The sequence below is a fragment of the Molothrus aeneus genome, chromosome 1, assembly GCF_037042795.1.
Source record: "Molothrus aeneus isolate 106 chromosome 1, BPBGC_Maene_1.0, whole genome shotgun sequence".
In the NCBI taxonomy this organism is placed as follows: domain Eukaryota; kingdom Metazoa; phylum Chordata; class Aves; order Passeriformes; family Icteridae; genus Molothrus; species Molothrus aeneus.
Genome location: NC_089646.1, coordinates 63,091,918 through 63,105,059, shown reverse-complemented (window position 1 = coordinate 63,105,059; position 13,142 = coordinate 63,091,918). Strand labels below are relative to the sequence as shown.

The following is a 13,142-nucleotide window of genomic DNA, read 5'->3' as shown; positions in this document are numbered from 1 at the left end:
TTCTTGCATTTAGAACTAAATATCTTCAAAGAGAGAAGACTTAGATTCTGTAAAAAAAGCTCATTATAACCCTAACACAGTGTTCATTAAAGGAGCTGTTTAAAACTCCACAGAAATATCAGTGGAAGAAGCTCTGAAAGCATTGGGAAATTCTCTATCAGTGCTTTAATGACATGTGAATTTGTATGTCAAAACACTTACAGGAGTTCTTCATCTGCTGTTTGATTCAAACTAAGCTTGCTTTCTTACCATATTTTCTGCTGTACAGCGTATCACTGAGTACAGTGATACTGTGTTCCCTGACTTTAATCCTTATTCTAAAATAGTTGTGCTTAATTATGCCAACATACATAACCAGAAAAACCAAAAGCACTTAAAAAGCCATATCAGACAATGTCAAAGCCAGGACTTGTTTGATTTCTTACAGCCTTCAAGTTCATTCTTCCATTTAACCATTTCTTGACCTAAACTAAGCCCCATTTCCCCCTCCACAAGTTTCTTAATCTGTTTTTACAACATACCGTTCAGATCAAGGAAGAGGACAGGTATATGTGTTTCCATTCCTGCAGGTGGAATCCTGAAACAAAACAAACTGCTGGCAACAAAGAAGGCAAATTCATACCTAAGCTAATTTGGGCAAACAGATCTCCATGCAATATTCATAAGTGTAACCAATGGCTAAAGCTGTCAATATTCTGATGGCTACTCCGAATGCCTGTGTGGCACAAACAGCATTTTGTTTATCTACACACAGAGCTACATCTAGAGCTTTGCCAAAACTGAATTCACACCACACAGCATGTGGCAGTTGCTGTGAGGACCAGAGTTTTAAACATCCTGTTCTGCTCCTTACCAAGTTAACTGGTTGCAGTCATCTCACACATAAAGCTCAGCACCCTCCAAACAACTGGATATGTAACTACTGGCAGTCTTTATATCCATAAACACACTTTCAGCTATATGTTCACAGCGTGCTTCAGGTGGATAAGGGGAAAAATGGCAAGAAAAGAGTATTGCTACATTATTCCTCGAATACTATTGGAGACATTAGTGTACACTTGATTAGAGGAGTATTTCTTGTCCCTTCTTTCCCAAACCTAACATGTTGTATTCCTCATTTTTGCATGTCAGCTGCAAAGATCTTAGTTAAAACACAAATGTGTTTTAAACTAAGATGAACTAGTTTAATTCTAGTTCTAGAACCAGAACTAAAGAGAACTATATTACAACACTAAGTTCTCTTTAGTTCTCTTTAGCTCTAGTTCTAGAACTAAAGAGAAATACATTACAAATTCAGATGAAACAGAGAACACATCCTTTGAAATCAGTTTCTTCCCTCTCTACCCTTTATCAATGACATCACCACGTGTTCTACCATTCATCTTTCAATCATTTCTTTTCTGAAAGGAATCAAACTACTAGCTAATTTTCCCAATTGTATAAAATTGCAAAATACTATATTATATTCAAAGGTGATTTTCAAACCTTGAAAGCTATTTCAAAGCTACCTCATGTAATATCTTAGCTAAGCAAATCTTTCTTACATTCAGAACAGCACCTGACCTTCTAAACTTTCTGTCAGCTGAATGTAGTTTGTAGTATCACAGGAGAACACTCCAAAACATCCTTAGATTTGTACCTTGCAGAATGCACAGTTTATGTACAAAAAGCTGGCAACTCCAGTGGCTTCTCTGAACATACCAATTTGCGGGGGCACCGGGAATTCCACTGCCTGGTGCTGGAACAAACACTGCATTCCTCTCTTCTGTCAGCCCCACCCACTGTTCCACCAGCCGAGCTTCTCGTTCTATATCATCCTCTGATTTTTCTATGGTGGAAGAGATTAGGATTACAGATGAGACACACTTTTTGTGGTATAGGGCATAAAGTACTTATGATAGAGACTTCAAGCTGCAAACCTTGTTTGTTGCTGATCTTTTGGATCTGCTCATCTAAGTATTCTCTGCGTTTTATTAATGCCTCAGACCACCTTTCTCGTACACAGTTCAAATCTTCTTCCTAACACGGAAATAGAGAAGGTCATGAGACTATGTGGGTAAGAATAAAGGGCAGTGAATTTTATGGTAATTTAACCAGAATTTATATTAAATGGCTTGCACAATGCAGAAAACTCTTTTCCCCTGAATGACATGCACACTGATTAAGTACCTCATTGCCCATGAAGGGAAGTTTATTTACTTTCAAGTTTCAGATTTCAACAGGAGAAAAGAAAATGTGACTGCCTCTGCTGCTGAACAGATTACACACCATGGGCTAATTACTCACAGAAGTGGCAATCAAACTTTTGAATAGCATATGGAAGAGGAAAACCCAGTATCATCAGTTGATCATAAGCTCTCCTGAAGATTAGACAGGTCAGTATGCCCTCAAACCTGCACAAAATTCCATTGCTAGCAGCTGCTATCAGTGCAATTAAAAGATTTCTCATGCAAACAAACCCATCATGCAATCATGCTTTGTGGTATCACAGAAAATCCAGTTGGTTCTTCTCTGTGATATGTCAGGAAGCGCATAAACAGCCCGCAAGAAGTTAGTACCTTAAATTATATTTTTGAGATTGCTAGGAAACTTAACACATCATTTTAAGGGATGTCAGCATTCTCACCTAACTGGTTTTACTTCTGTTGGACTACCTCTTAAAAAGAAGTTCTTCTATGTAGAAATCTAAAATTTATTTTAATTGGGGGGGAGGATTTCCTTCCTCTTCTGCTCTTTGTCACCTTTTAAAATGAGTCTTCTGTTACACTGTCTAAATTGTGCCTTATCACACAGGAAAACAGGGTCAAGGTTGGGTTTTGTGCAGATAAAAGAAAATTGCTTCACTGAAGGTTCTGTATCTACCCCCATTCACATCCTCCGCTCTCACTCAAGCATTTCAGAAAACTGCACAACATAAAAGGTTATGATACTTTAGAAAACAAACAAAATATCTTATGCTGCATAATTTGCCTGGAAAAGATGCCTGCAGCTGCTGGTTCTTTTCCCTGTGATATTCATCAGAAACTGCTTTCATTCTAAATAAAAGTTTCAAAGCTTTTATTCCCATAGCAATTCATGTAGCCAGTTAGGAGAGCTGACTGCAGAGTACTAGAGAAGAGAGGACACTGTAAGAGTATAAAGTCACAAGGTAAACTGAAATAGCAGTGTTTTATAGCCCAGGTAGCCTCTAAAATGCACAGCACGTGTGTATTCAAAGCCGCTTTTGCTTGCTCATTTGAGAGTTGCTGGCCATTAGCATTAGCTGTGCCCCATGCCGCAGGATTGACAGCAAGAGCAGCAATACCTGGTAACTATCCATATCACCACCATCATCCTCCTCCTTCTGGTAGGAGAAAATACATTTTGTAAAACATAAAACCCATGCATTTCACTCAACAGAAATTAACAGAAATAACCCAAAACACGAATACCAACATTTCTGCCACAAACTTGTAAAATGTTAAAATCACAACACTCAAATAGCTAGTCTTATTAAAGGTGGAAAATTTTTTTTTTTATTACACTGTAGCAGGTCAGCAATGATTTGAGTATTAGTGAATATGTTTATTTAAAAAATAAAATAATTAAAATCTCCACAGAATCCAGTGCCAGAAAAATGATTGAGCAAGCAGAACACTAATCTCAAGTTTTACAGTTTCATCTGTATCCAAGGTTAGAATTATTTGTGGAACTGAATGCAAACCTTCTTCAAAAGGCACCTTGCTTCCCTGGGTGGCCCATTCCACTTGTTCTTTGCCATCACTGTTAAAATCATGGTTTGTTTCCAATATGAATTTGTCCAGTATGAGCTGAAATAATTTATGCTTCTTAAGGACTTCCTTGGCTACGTGGAATAGCCCTTTCACATTCAGTGACAACTGGTTTTGATTCTTATCAAATAACAACTTGGTGCTTTTTGAGAAGCTAATAGTATTATAGTATCTCACTACATTTTCTCTAACAAATTTCTTTTTTTATTTTTTTTTTGCTTTTCCCCTCCTCAACTTTCACCACCTCTGTAAGGGAGGAAAACTTATAGCACTAGGAATCTAGTATTAATCACCTCTTTACACAAAGGTAAAAACAATTCCTGTATTCCTTCTGTCCTGCCATACTTGGTACTTTATCAGTCATAAATTGAGTTATAAGCAAAAAAAAGCAGGTTTAGCACCACAGGCTCACATTACTTGTATTAACCTCAAGCACGTGTAAAACTGCAAATCACGTACCAGTGTGCTAAGGTCCCTTTTGGAATTGTGTTGAGCTGGGTCTAGAACAGCAGAACTACACCAAACTGAGAAATTAACTGCCTTACCTGGTAGCTGTCCAAGCCCCTTTGCAGTTTGGTTGATCTGGCAGTCACTCCACCTACAGAGACTGAAAGAATTGCTTCTACCATGAGAGGCAACGTTCCTGAATGCTGCACGGGTTTCACTGTCACCTGAACTCTGCGAGAATGACCCTAAGCAGGAAATTGAGAGAGAGAGAGAAAAACTAAGAATAAAATTTGAAAATTAACTTAAGCATGAATAAGATGGCAAGGAAAAGATATATACCTGCCTAAGCTGGAAAATTCCCCCTGTGTTTACATCTTTTGCCTGATGGAGTTCAACTGCAGTGTATTCACCCATCTCATTCAATTCTTGTATGGAAATCCACATTTCTATTCTTCGAGTTACTTCATTCCATCTAAAAAGATATCCCCATAAAAACTCATGGTTGCCTCAAAGTATTTGTGCACTGCAGGTATTACAAAACTTATAACAAGTTGATGGAAGCATTCATTTGTAATTCATTTGTACCTGTCTCTCAGTGTCCTAGTTTTTGCATGAAGAGAATCAACTTCCCAAACAGAGCTGCCATTGCCAGTACATCTGTGACCCCACACCTCAATAGCAAGAGCTCCTTCTGAAATGAACTCCAAAAACTCCTCAGTAACATTCACCACATAGTCCTAGCAAGGAGAAAAACAAATCACATTCAACCATATTAAATAATCGTATTTCCTCAACTTGCTTGTAAGGACACAAACAACTAACTTCCTGCCTCATCAACCATACAGTTTGCACCACAAAGCTCCACTCTGAACATGAAAGTTGTAAAACCTCATAATCTCAGCAATTCATGCTCCTGCATACCACATTTCATCATAAAAGTGATGTCTCAGCTCCAGTGATCTCTTTTAAGCTACTGAGCTTATCAAACAAGTATATTATCAGCTTTCATTATAAAAATGATAGATTTCTCCACACTTTAAATTCACATCTGAATTTTAAAGATCCCTAATCAAAAGATCTTTTCCTTTTGCTACATTTTGAAGAAATGATGAAGTGAAATATTGAGGCATTCTGAAGCATAGTTAAAAGTCATTAGTTAAATGACTTGACTCCCTCCTTCTTCTTCCCCCAGCAAAACAAGGCTCAGACCCTAAACAGTTTCTCCCAAACATATGATCCTCCTGGTAACACTGTTTCATAATAAAAATACTTACCTTACAGTGAGAGAAGGTCACTGTAAAATGAGCATCTTTGCTCTGAGGTGAAGGCACATCTGGATCTACTACTGGTGCTGCTACTGTTGACTCACATTGATCCCAAAATGTGTATTGACAAAAGACAAAATTGGAGAGATTGGGTGGCAGTCCAGTTGCTTCTTTTATTTTTACCTGAGGAGACAAAATAGATATTGTCATGAATATGAATGTTTCCTCTTCAACTGCAAATTGAAGACCAACAGCCAAGAAGAAGTTTTAAAGGATAGTAAGGATGCTCCCATTTAGGAACATCCTTAAAAATATGATTTTGTATATACAGAAATGTAGACATAAGGACCTCACCCATGTACATGTTTCATTAGGGGAAGCTGATAAGCTCAAGTGGAGAATGAAATACTTCATCACAGAAGAAATTAAATTCATACACCACCCATAGATACGACATTAGATGATCAAACTACAGGAGACAGTGACAGGGAAAAACTGTTTCCCCTTCTGTGTCTGTAAAGGATTGTCCTTGTAACACCAGTATTTATGGTGCAAATGTGCATCTACTGGAAACTAAAACAAATTAAATGAGCCACTGGAAACCACTGACTAGCCTACCCTGAGCTGGAACAAGAGGAGTCCTTTCAGGGACTTTTCAGACAGCAATAGTCTACATAGCCTAGTACTTTACATCAGATTGACTACAAAGTTACAGCGGCTCGAAACTGTACACTTCATCAGGTGTTCTCACTCACCCTACAGGAGAGCTTTTTCGCTCTGTGAATAATTTCTCCATTGTTATCCATGACTTCCAGACTCCCACTCTCACTGGAGTTCTCAGATGAGTCATCTCCTTCCACCACACGTTCTGGGACAGACCCGGTGACACGCATTACTTCAACATGCAGCCGCCCTGCCACCTGAAGGCAATTACACAGAGAACATACAAGGCCACTTGAAAAACACTTATTCACTGGGGAACAAGACAGCAGGCACCATTTGCTTGCTAAAGCCCCAGTGCACAAGGAGCACAAAGAGTCCTGCAGGAGCTCTCAGCACGCCCAGCCCAGCCCTAACCTCGCCCTGCTGGCTGATGATGGGCACGGCGTACTGCAGCCTCACGTCGTAGAAAAGGCACTCCAGAAACACGTTGGCGACGCCAATCAAGTTGTGGTTCTCCTGCGCTTCGTAGAAAGGATCACCTCTCTTGCCCATCAGCTTCCTTATCTGTTTACGATAATAATGAAAGAGATGTCACAAGACCACCAGTGTGGGAACAGGAGATCAAATAACCTCATAATATTAAAAGATCATGGCACAAAAATGATTCCACTACCTATCTTTGTTCCTTCCTGTTACACAGGCAGAAATAGGCTAGAATCATATTACAAATCTGAAAATAAATCTTTGAGATGAGACATTATACAATCCTTTCTTTACTAAGGGATATAATAATATGATAGCCTGCATATTTTAGCAATGTCAAGGCAAAGCAGACTTTACCATGAGCAGTCACAGTAGTCATTGATTTCAAGATGTTTCACCTTTTCTGCTCTGTTTATACTTCTTAAACAAGAGGTCAAACCATCCTCATGTTGTGCTGGTCTGGCTGCTGGCTACCACTACAAGGGCAAAGGGAAGGTGCAGGATGATTCCTACTTAAGTCAACAAGTGTTCTTATGACTCCCATAGAGCTGAGATCACACCTGCAGCATTCCCCATACAGCCACAAAGAATTCATGCAGATTCCTAGCATGATATGCACTCCTCAGTGAATTTGTTAGCTCCTTCCCTTCTTCTCCTGTTTTGTCTTCAACACATGCATTTGACCTACGTGTTTCTATGTAGCACATAGAACACATGCATTATGGACGACATAGGTCATGGAAAGAATGAATCCTGGCTCAGGCAGACATAATGTATTTAAATATGTGCTATCAGTTCTTACTAAAGTCAGCAGCAAAATCATCGTTGTCTTCAATGGGCACAGATGAAGTGCTTGACCTCCCCTGTGTTATGATTTTAGAGATTCTCATTGTCCCGTCCAAAGCATGTAACAAAGGCACAAGAGTTGTTCAAACATATTTAAGAATGATTCTTGATACAAGTAATTTAGGTGTTTTCTAACAGCCAGTAGACAGTAAGATATATTTCCTATGCACTTCTACCTGGATACTTAGATGATGTCTACTGGAATATCAAATATCATATCTCTTTCTAGTAAACAAGCAAGTTTTTGGCAAATCTCATGCTTATCTGCCAAGCCTAATGTGCTGCTTAAATTCTCACGAAACACCACTGGGTTTTGACAGAAATGCTGACGTGACCAAGTATCTCCAATTGATTTCTTCTCTGCTTTAAGGCTGGGAAATATACAAATGAAATTAAAGAATATTTCATAATTGAAAATCAAGTTTTATCCCACTACTATGTTCTGCACCTTCAGTATGTTCTGCACTTTAAGCAGCATCCTTGTTAGCTTTGACACACTAAATAACTGTATTTCTAATGCAGCTTGCTGCTTCCATTCAGAGCTGGTGGTCATCTGCATGCCAGGTAAACATATGCTCTTAGTGGCATTGTGAGTCACTACCTCAGCACAATTATATCTGACATCAGCACACTTAACATCTGAAAACACAAGTGAGATAGGACATACCTGTGTTTTATTATGCATGGGGATTGTGAATATTTAGTATTATATACTGGTTTTGTTCTGGGATTTTGTTTGTTTTAGTTTTTTTTAAAAAAAAACAAACCATAGTACCCTATCCTTTCATATACAAAGTCATTGCCCTTGCTGTCTATAACATATTAAAAGGGGCTAAATAAAACAAACTCAATCTTTGATCCATTTCAAGAATACATAAATTACCTCAGGAATTTTCTCCTTCCATTCTTGATAGAGGTCTCTCATGTCAATCAATTTGTTCTCTAGTTTCTCAATAGTCCACACTTGAGTACCTTTTCCTTTTCTTCTCACTTGAATTGCAGGCTCGCTTACTATTGCACCCCTCTAAATCAGAAGAAAAAACAATCAGTGCAGGAAACGTGCATGTAATAGTTTAACTCTTCACTCAAACTGCATTCCTAGAAAGGAACAGAACATGCAGCTTCTCTCCGCATGCCAGTCATGCTACTTCTGTCCTCAGACACAGCATGGCCTATAGACACCTCTGAGGATCCAGATCTCTTTATCCTTCTCAAACATGACCATTCCCACAGGAACATTAACACACTCAATCAAAGCCCTTAGGACAAGTATATTTTCCTAACTGCTCTCATATTTACAGCAGCACTGTAAAACGCTTTAAGACATAAAATTGTAGGAAATTGTAACAAAACCCATTAACTTCTGCAGATATAACTAAAATGCAGGTTCTGCAGCAACAGAACACAAATGTCTGTTCATATGCATTGCACATATGGCGATCACACACTTGAAAACAGCAAGAGCCATATTTAATGCTCTTTTGCCATTTTTACTTAATTACTCACTTTCATTATATTAATTAGGTAGTACTTCTATTTTGCCTATGCATAATCTAACAAAAGTAACTTTTTATTGGCTCAGGCTGGATGAATGTAACATATGTCTACAAAGTTTAGCCACAAAGCGACATTTTCCAGCATTCTTTGTTAGCATTACCTTTTTGTTGGCACTGAGGTTTTCAGCAGGGATCTGAAGTGTTACTTGATAATCTGTTAGCTTACTCATTTCTTCTGCTAAGAAGTTTGCTTCTCTCACCAGAGTATTTGCCTTTACTATTTGCTCTCGAAGTTTAGCCAGGCTCTGTCGAAACAATTCATCCCTGTGGTGCAGTAGGTAACATGAAAAATACACAGAAACCTATTTCTATTATTGGAAAGCTGCAAATAGAGATGCTAACAAAGGCTTTTCTGAAACAAGTTTAAGAGGAAATGCTGAGTAGCACTGTGTCAGTGAGCATAAAACACACAATTTTATTGAGGGAAAGCAGTGATCACATATTAAACAAATTACTGTTGAGGCACGTCTAGTATGGTGATGCCCAAATAAAAGGTCACAGTAATATGGGAGCTGGTACAGTGATGATTTGTTTAAAGCCCTGAGGACATTTCAAATTTTCAAGAAATGAAATAATTGCAGCTGTCTTTGCCTTTAATCTGGAGTCCTGTTCCAAAGAATCTACCAGTCCCAACATGTGAGATTTCATCTTGATAAAACTTGCTCTTGCAAGGCCACAGCTTTGTATCACTCCAAGGGCTTGGTAGTGACCACAGACCTCCCCCCACTTATTCAAGCATAGACATTAAAAATATATAAATAAAAAAACTTAAATCCTATTTACCCAAGGTATCTTTTAAGTAACATATGAATGAGCACAGATTAAAGCCTGTGCACTCAGTTTCTGGATAAATTCCAAAGAGGTTTCTCAGGCCTGTCTGAGCAAATCTACTGTAATGCAAAACCTGGCAAACCTGCTATGACACATATTATACATACACCTGTGTACTAAGATATGCCCTCACCTGGGATTCTCATCTTTAAATTACCTTTTTAAATGATCATGATTATCCTCTGAGCAAAGCTCATTCTGCCTTCTTTGTAATCTCAACAGCACTTACTGTGTCTCATCACCTTTATAAAACTCAAGATCAAACGTTGGATATTTCAGTCACCAGCTCTCCCCTGTATGATTTTTTAGCTTTTCTATGCAAAGTCCTACTGAAATACTGTACATGTTGAGCACATACACTTCTCCTTTCTATGAAACACCTTAAATTATACACAACTGTAGGAGGAACAAAGGCCTTCTATGAACACAGGCAAAGTTTGCCTGCTGCTAACATGCCTGTCAGTCACCAACAGAATTCTAGTTGAGTGGTTATCTTTTTCCAAAAAATCCCAAGGAATGGCTATTTCAAACCACACTCTGACAGTCCTCTGATACGACAACCAAAGTGGTAAACATCCAGCACTGTTAGCAAGCAGCCCTGAATTTTAGTGTCTTCAACATGCTAAAACATGCAGCTTTGGCTCTCTCCCCTACCCAGCCTAGGTTTGCAACAGTGGTGGGTTTTATTGGTCTTAAATAGCTACTACCATCAGTGGATTTTTAGTAACTTTCTCCATATTTCCTCCCAGCATTAGATGGAAAATTCCTTTCTCTCTGCCTCTTGCTTCTGTTATCCAGGCTATCAAAATTAAATAAGCAATCCCAGACCGTAAGAGTGACACATTCCACAGACAGCCATTCTGGATTCACACGGCAAATTAAGGTAGTCAAAAATTAATCCCAAGAAAGTATTTGATACTGAGAGTGTACCACACCTACAGCCACTGCAAAACAAGTGCCTAAGTAGGGAAACAGAAGGCAGCTTTTATCTGTATGTAAGTGCTGTAAGAGCCATTGGACCCAGCTACAGCCAGTCACTTCCTTAATCTGGGACACCAGTTCTGGGACATCAGCATCTTGAAAGTGTTTCGGGAGGCTCCCACACCAATATTAGCAAGATTCTTGAGAAAGGAATGGTTTAAGACTGTAAGGCAAGTAACAAGTACAAGTAACTCAACCAATTATTATGGGCAGTTCTTATAACAGTTATGTTTTTCTGCATACAGCTGTGCCAGACCCTTCCAGAAAGTTAAGGAAAAAAAAAAGCACTTCAGACAGGATTTCTTAATTCTCACTACATTAAATATATGACCACTAGGGTAACATAAGCTCCACTAGGGTATTACCTGGAGCAAATACTCATTGAACTGGAATCTTGAAATAATCATTTAAGCCAGACAAGGAGAAACAACTGACACCCACCGCCACCTCAACAAATAAAATTTGTTTGAAGTTACAATGGGTTAACTTTATGCCAACAGGATTTAAAACCTGGCCAGGTATCATCTGGCCTTCCACAGTCAGCAGAAAGTGGGAATAACCTCTGTGCTATGTGTTCCAGCTGATCTGACAGATACAGCCTCATGCCCACATCTGATACCTATCAAATGAATTTTGCTGCCTGATCCAGAAGAGCCCAGCTTCATTTGCAACAGCAACAGAGAGGCAGCTAAAACTGCACCAATCAAATCCCCTGCAACCCAGACTCTTGAAACTTTTGAACATTTTTCACATCCAGTCTTCCCATTCTTCCCAGGATTTTTTGCCCTCTGGCCAGTTGGCTGATAAACATCCTCTCAGCAACATGTTGCCATGCTTTCACAGCAGAAACCACTCAAAGATTTTTTTTACTGGTTTCCTATTTAAGATTATTCATTTTCCCCCTTTTTTCAGCAGCCAAAACCTCTTCTAGAACTACAAATAAATAAAAAGTATATCTAGGAGGGTCTTCTGGAGGACAGGAAAATGATAATGAGTTCTTCCAGAAAACTGCTTATTCAATGGCAGTGCCACTAAAACATTATGAGACTCCTCATGGATCGCTCCAAGGAGAATCCATTCTCCTTTTCTTTACAATGCAGCAAAGTACAGGCTTCAAACAGTTCAACAGTTATACAGAGTAAAGCATTCACCCATGAAATTCAGAGGCAAAACTTCTCATTCAAAGCACAGCTCCTCCTCAGAAACATCTAACAACTACTGAAAAAACAACTGAAAAAACAACTACTGAAAGCTGATGGAACACTTAGCCTTGATATCACCCCAGATTCTCTTTTTTGTGATTGTGTGGTTATGATGGGTAATTTTAAGTAAATCAATTAGCATCTTCTCGTCACAGCTCTCAAGGACAGGCAAGTTTTTGCTACTTCCTTTTCCCTTCTGCTGCAGCTTTTCAGAGGTACTGCCTCCCCTGCTAGTAAGCCCAGTTCTCTTCTCTGCTACTGCAGTGCATTATCAATGAATTCTGGATGGCCTTGCTGTGCTCAAAGCAGTTCTGAACAGAAAGGCCTCCAGCTACATTTCTCACTCTGCGCTCCTTGTGCAGCCCTAAAAGAGTGCAAATCCCAACTATAACTCTGTGACATTTTATATTCAGTTCCCAATGATTCTGTTTTTAGCTTTTACAGGGGCAAACAATTATTTTAATTAATGCTGAATCATAGAACTACTTCTCCCTACACTTGCCATGAAAAACATTCTAGCCATTGCTGGTCAACAGTTAGCTATTTGTTTAGGTTTTTTCCCAGGCTAAACTGGGCAGAAATTACAAAACAAAATCTTGCACAAAAACTAAACCAAGATCTGTTCTGTTCTATTTCTAACACACTCAATTGAAAGCTGCAAAACAATGTTAACTATCTTGGTTTAGATCCTGCTTGTAAATAGATTTAGATTTTTAAAGGTGAAGAATAAAGCAAAAATAATTACATAAAAAGGAGCACTCAAACTCACTACATATAGAAAAAAACCCCATTGTGTGAATAAGGAAGCTTCTGTTTTAAAAGAAACAGATTAAATAAATTTACAAGAACCTGTTAGAATATCTAGGCATTCTTCCTGCTGAATTAGCCCCATGACAGAATACTCACTGGTATTCAGAAAACTTAAATCATCTTGGTTGCTGCCCCTTGAACTTCTCTCTGTGGAGCTGGAATCCTTCTCTCCTCAATGACACCAATAGAAGGCTTCTTCCATTGTCAAAACGAACTCTGCTCACATCTTCCTAGAGTGCATTTTAACTGGTCCCACAAACTCATGATGGTCTTTCACCAAGGCTGCAT

The 13,142-nt window shown here is 38.8% G+C and overlaps 1 protein-coding gene across 1 annotated transcript in view; it reads right to left on the bottom strand.

The window, feature by feature from the left end:
* KIF13A (kinesin family member 13A) overlaps positions 1-13,142 on the bottom strand; it is a 105,265-nt gene that overhangs the window by 16,390 nt on the left and 75,733 nt on the right. Inside the window, exons 18-29 of the mRNA XM_066558108.1 lie at positions 9,132-9,294; positions 8,358-8,498; positions 6,560-6,709; positions 6,238-6,402; positions 5,492-5,665; positions 4,803-4,954; positions 4,557-4,689; positions 4,316-4,462; positions 3,305-3,343; positions 1,920-2,019; positions 1,702-1,828; positions 522-577 (exon numbers count right to left, since the gene is read on the bottom strand). Coding sequence (XP_066414205.1) covers positions 522-577; positions 1,702-1,828; positions 1,920-2,019; positions 3,305-3,343; positions 4,316-4,462; positions 4,557-4,689; positions 4,803-4,954; positions 5,492-5,665; positions 6,238-6,402; positions 6,560-6,709; positions 8,358-8,498; positions 9,132-9,294 — 1,547 coding nt within the window. The remainder of the gene's footprint in view (positions 1-521; positions 578-1,701; positions 1,829-1,919; positions 2,020-3,304; positions 3,344-4,315; positions 4,463-4,556; positions 4,690-4,802; positions 4,955-5,491; positions 5,666-6,237; positions 6,403-6,559; positions 6,710-8,357; positions 8,499-9,131; positions 9,295-13,142) is intronic.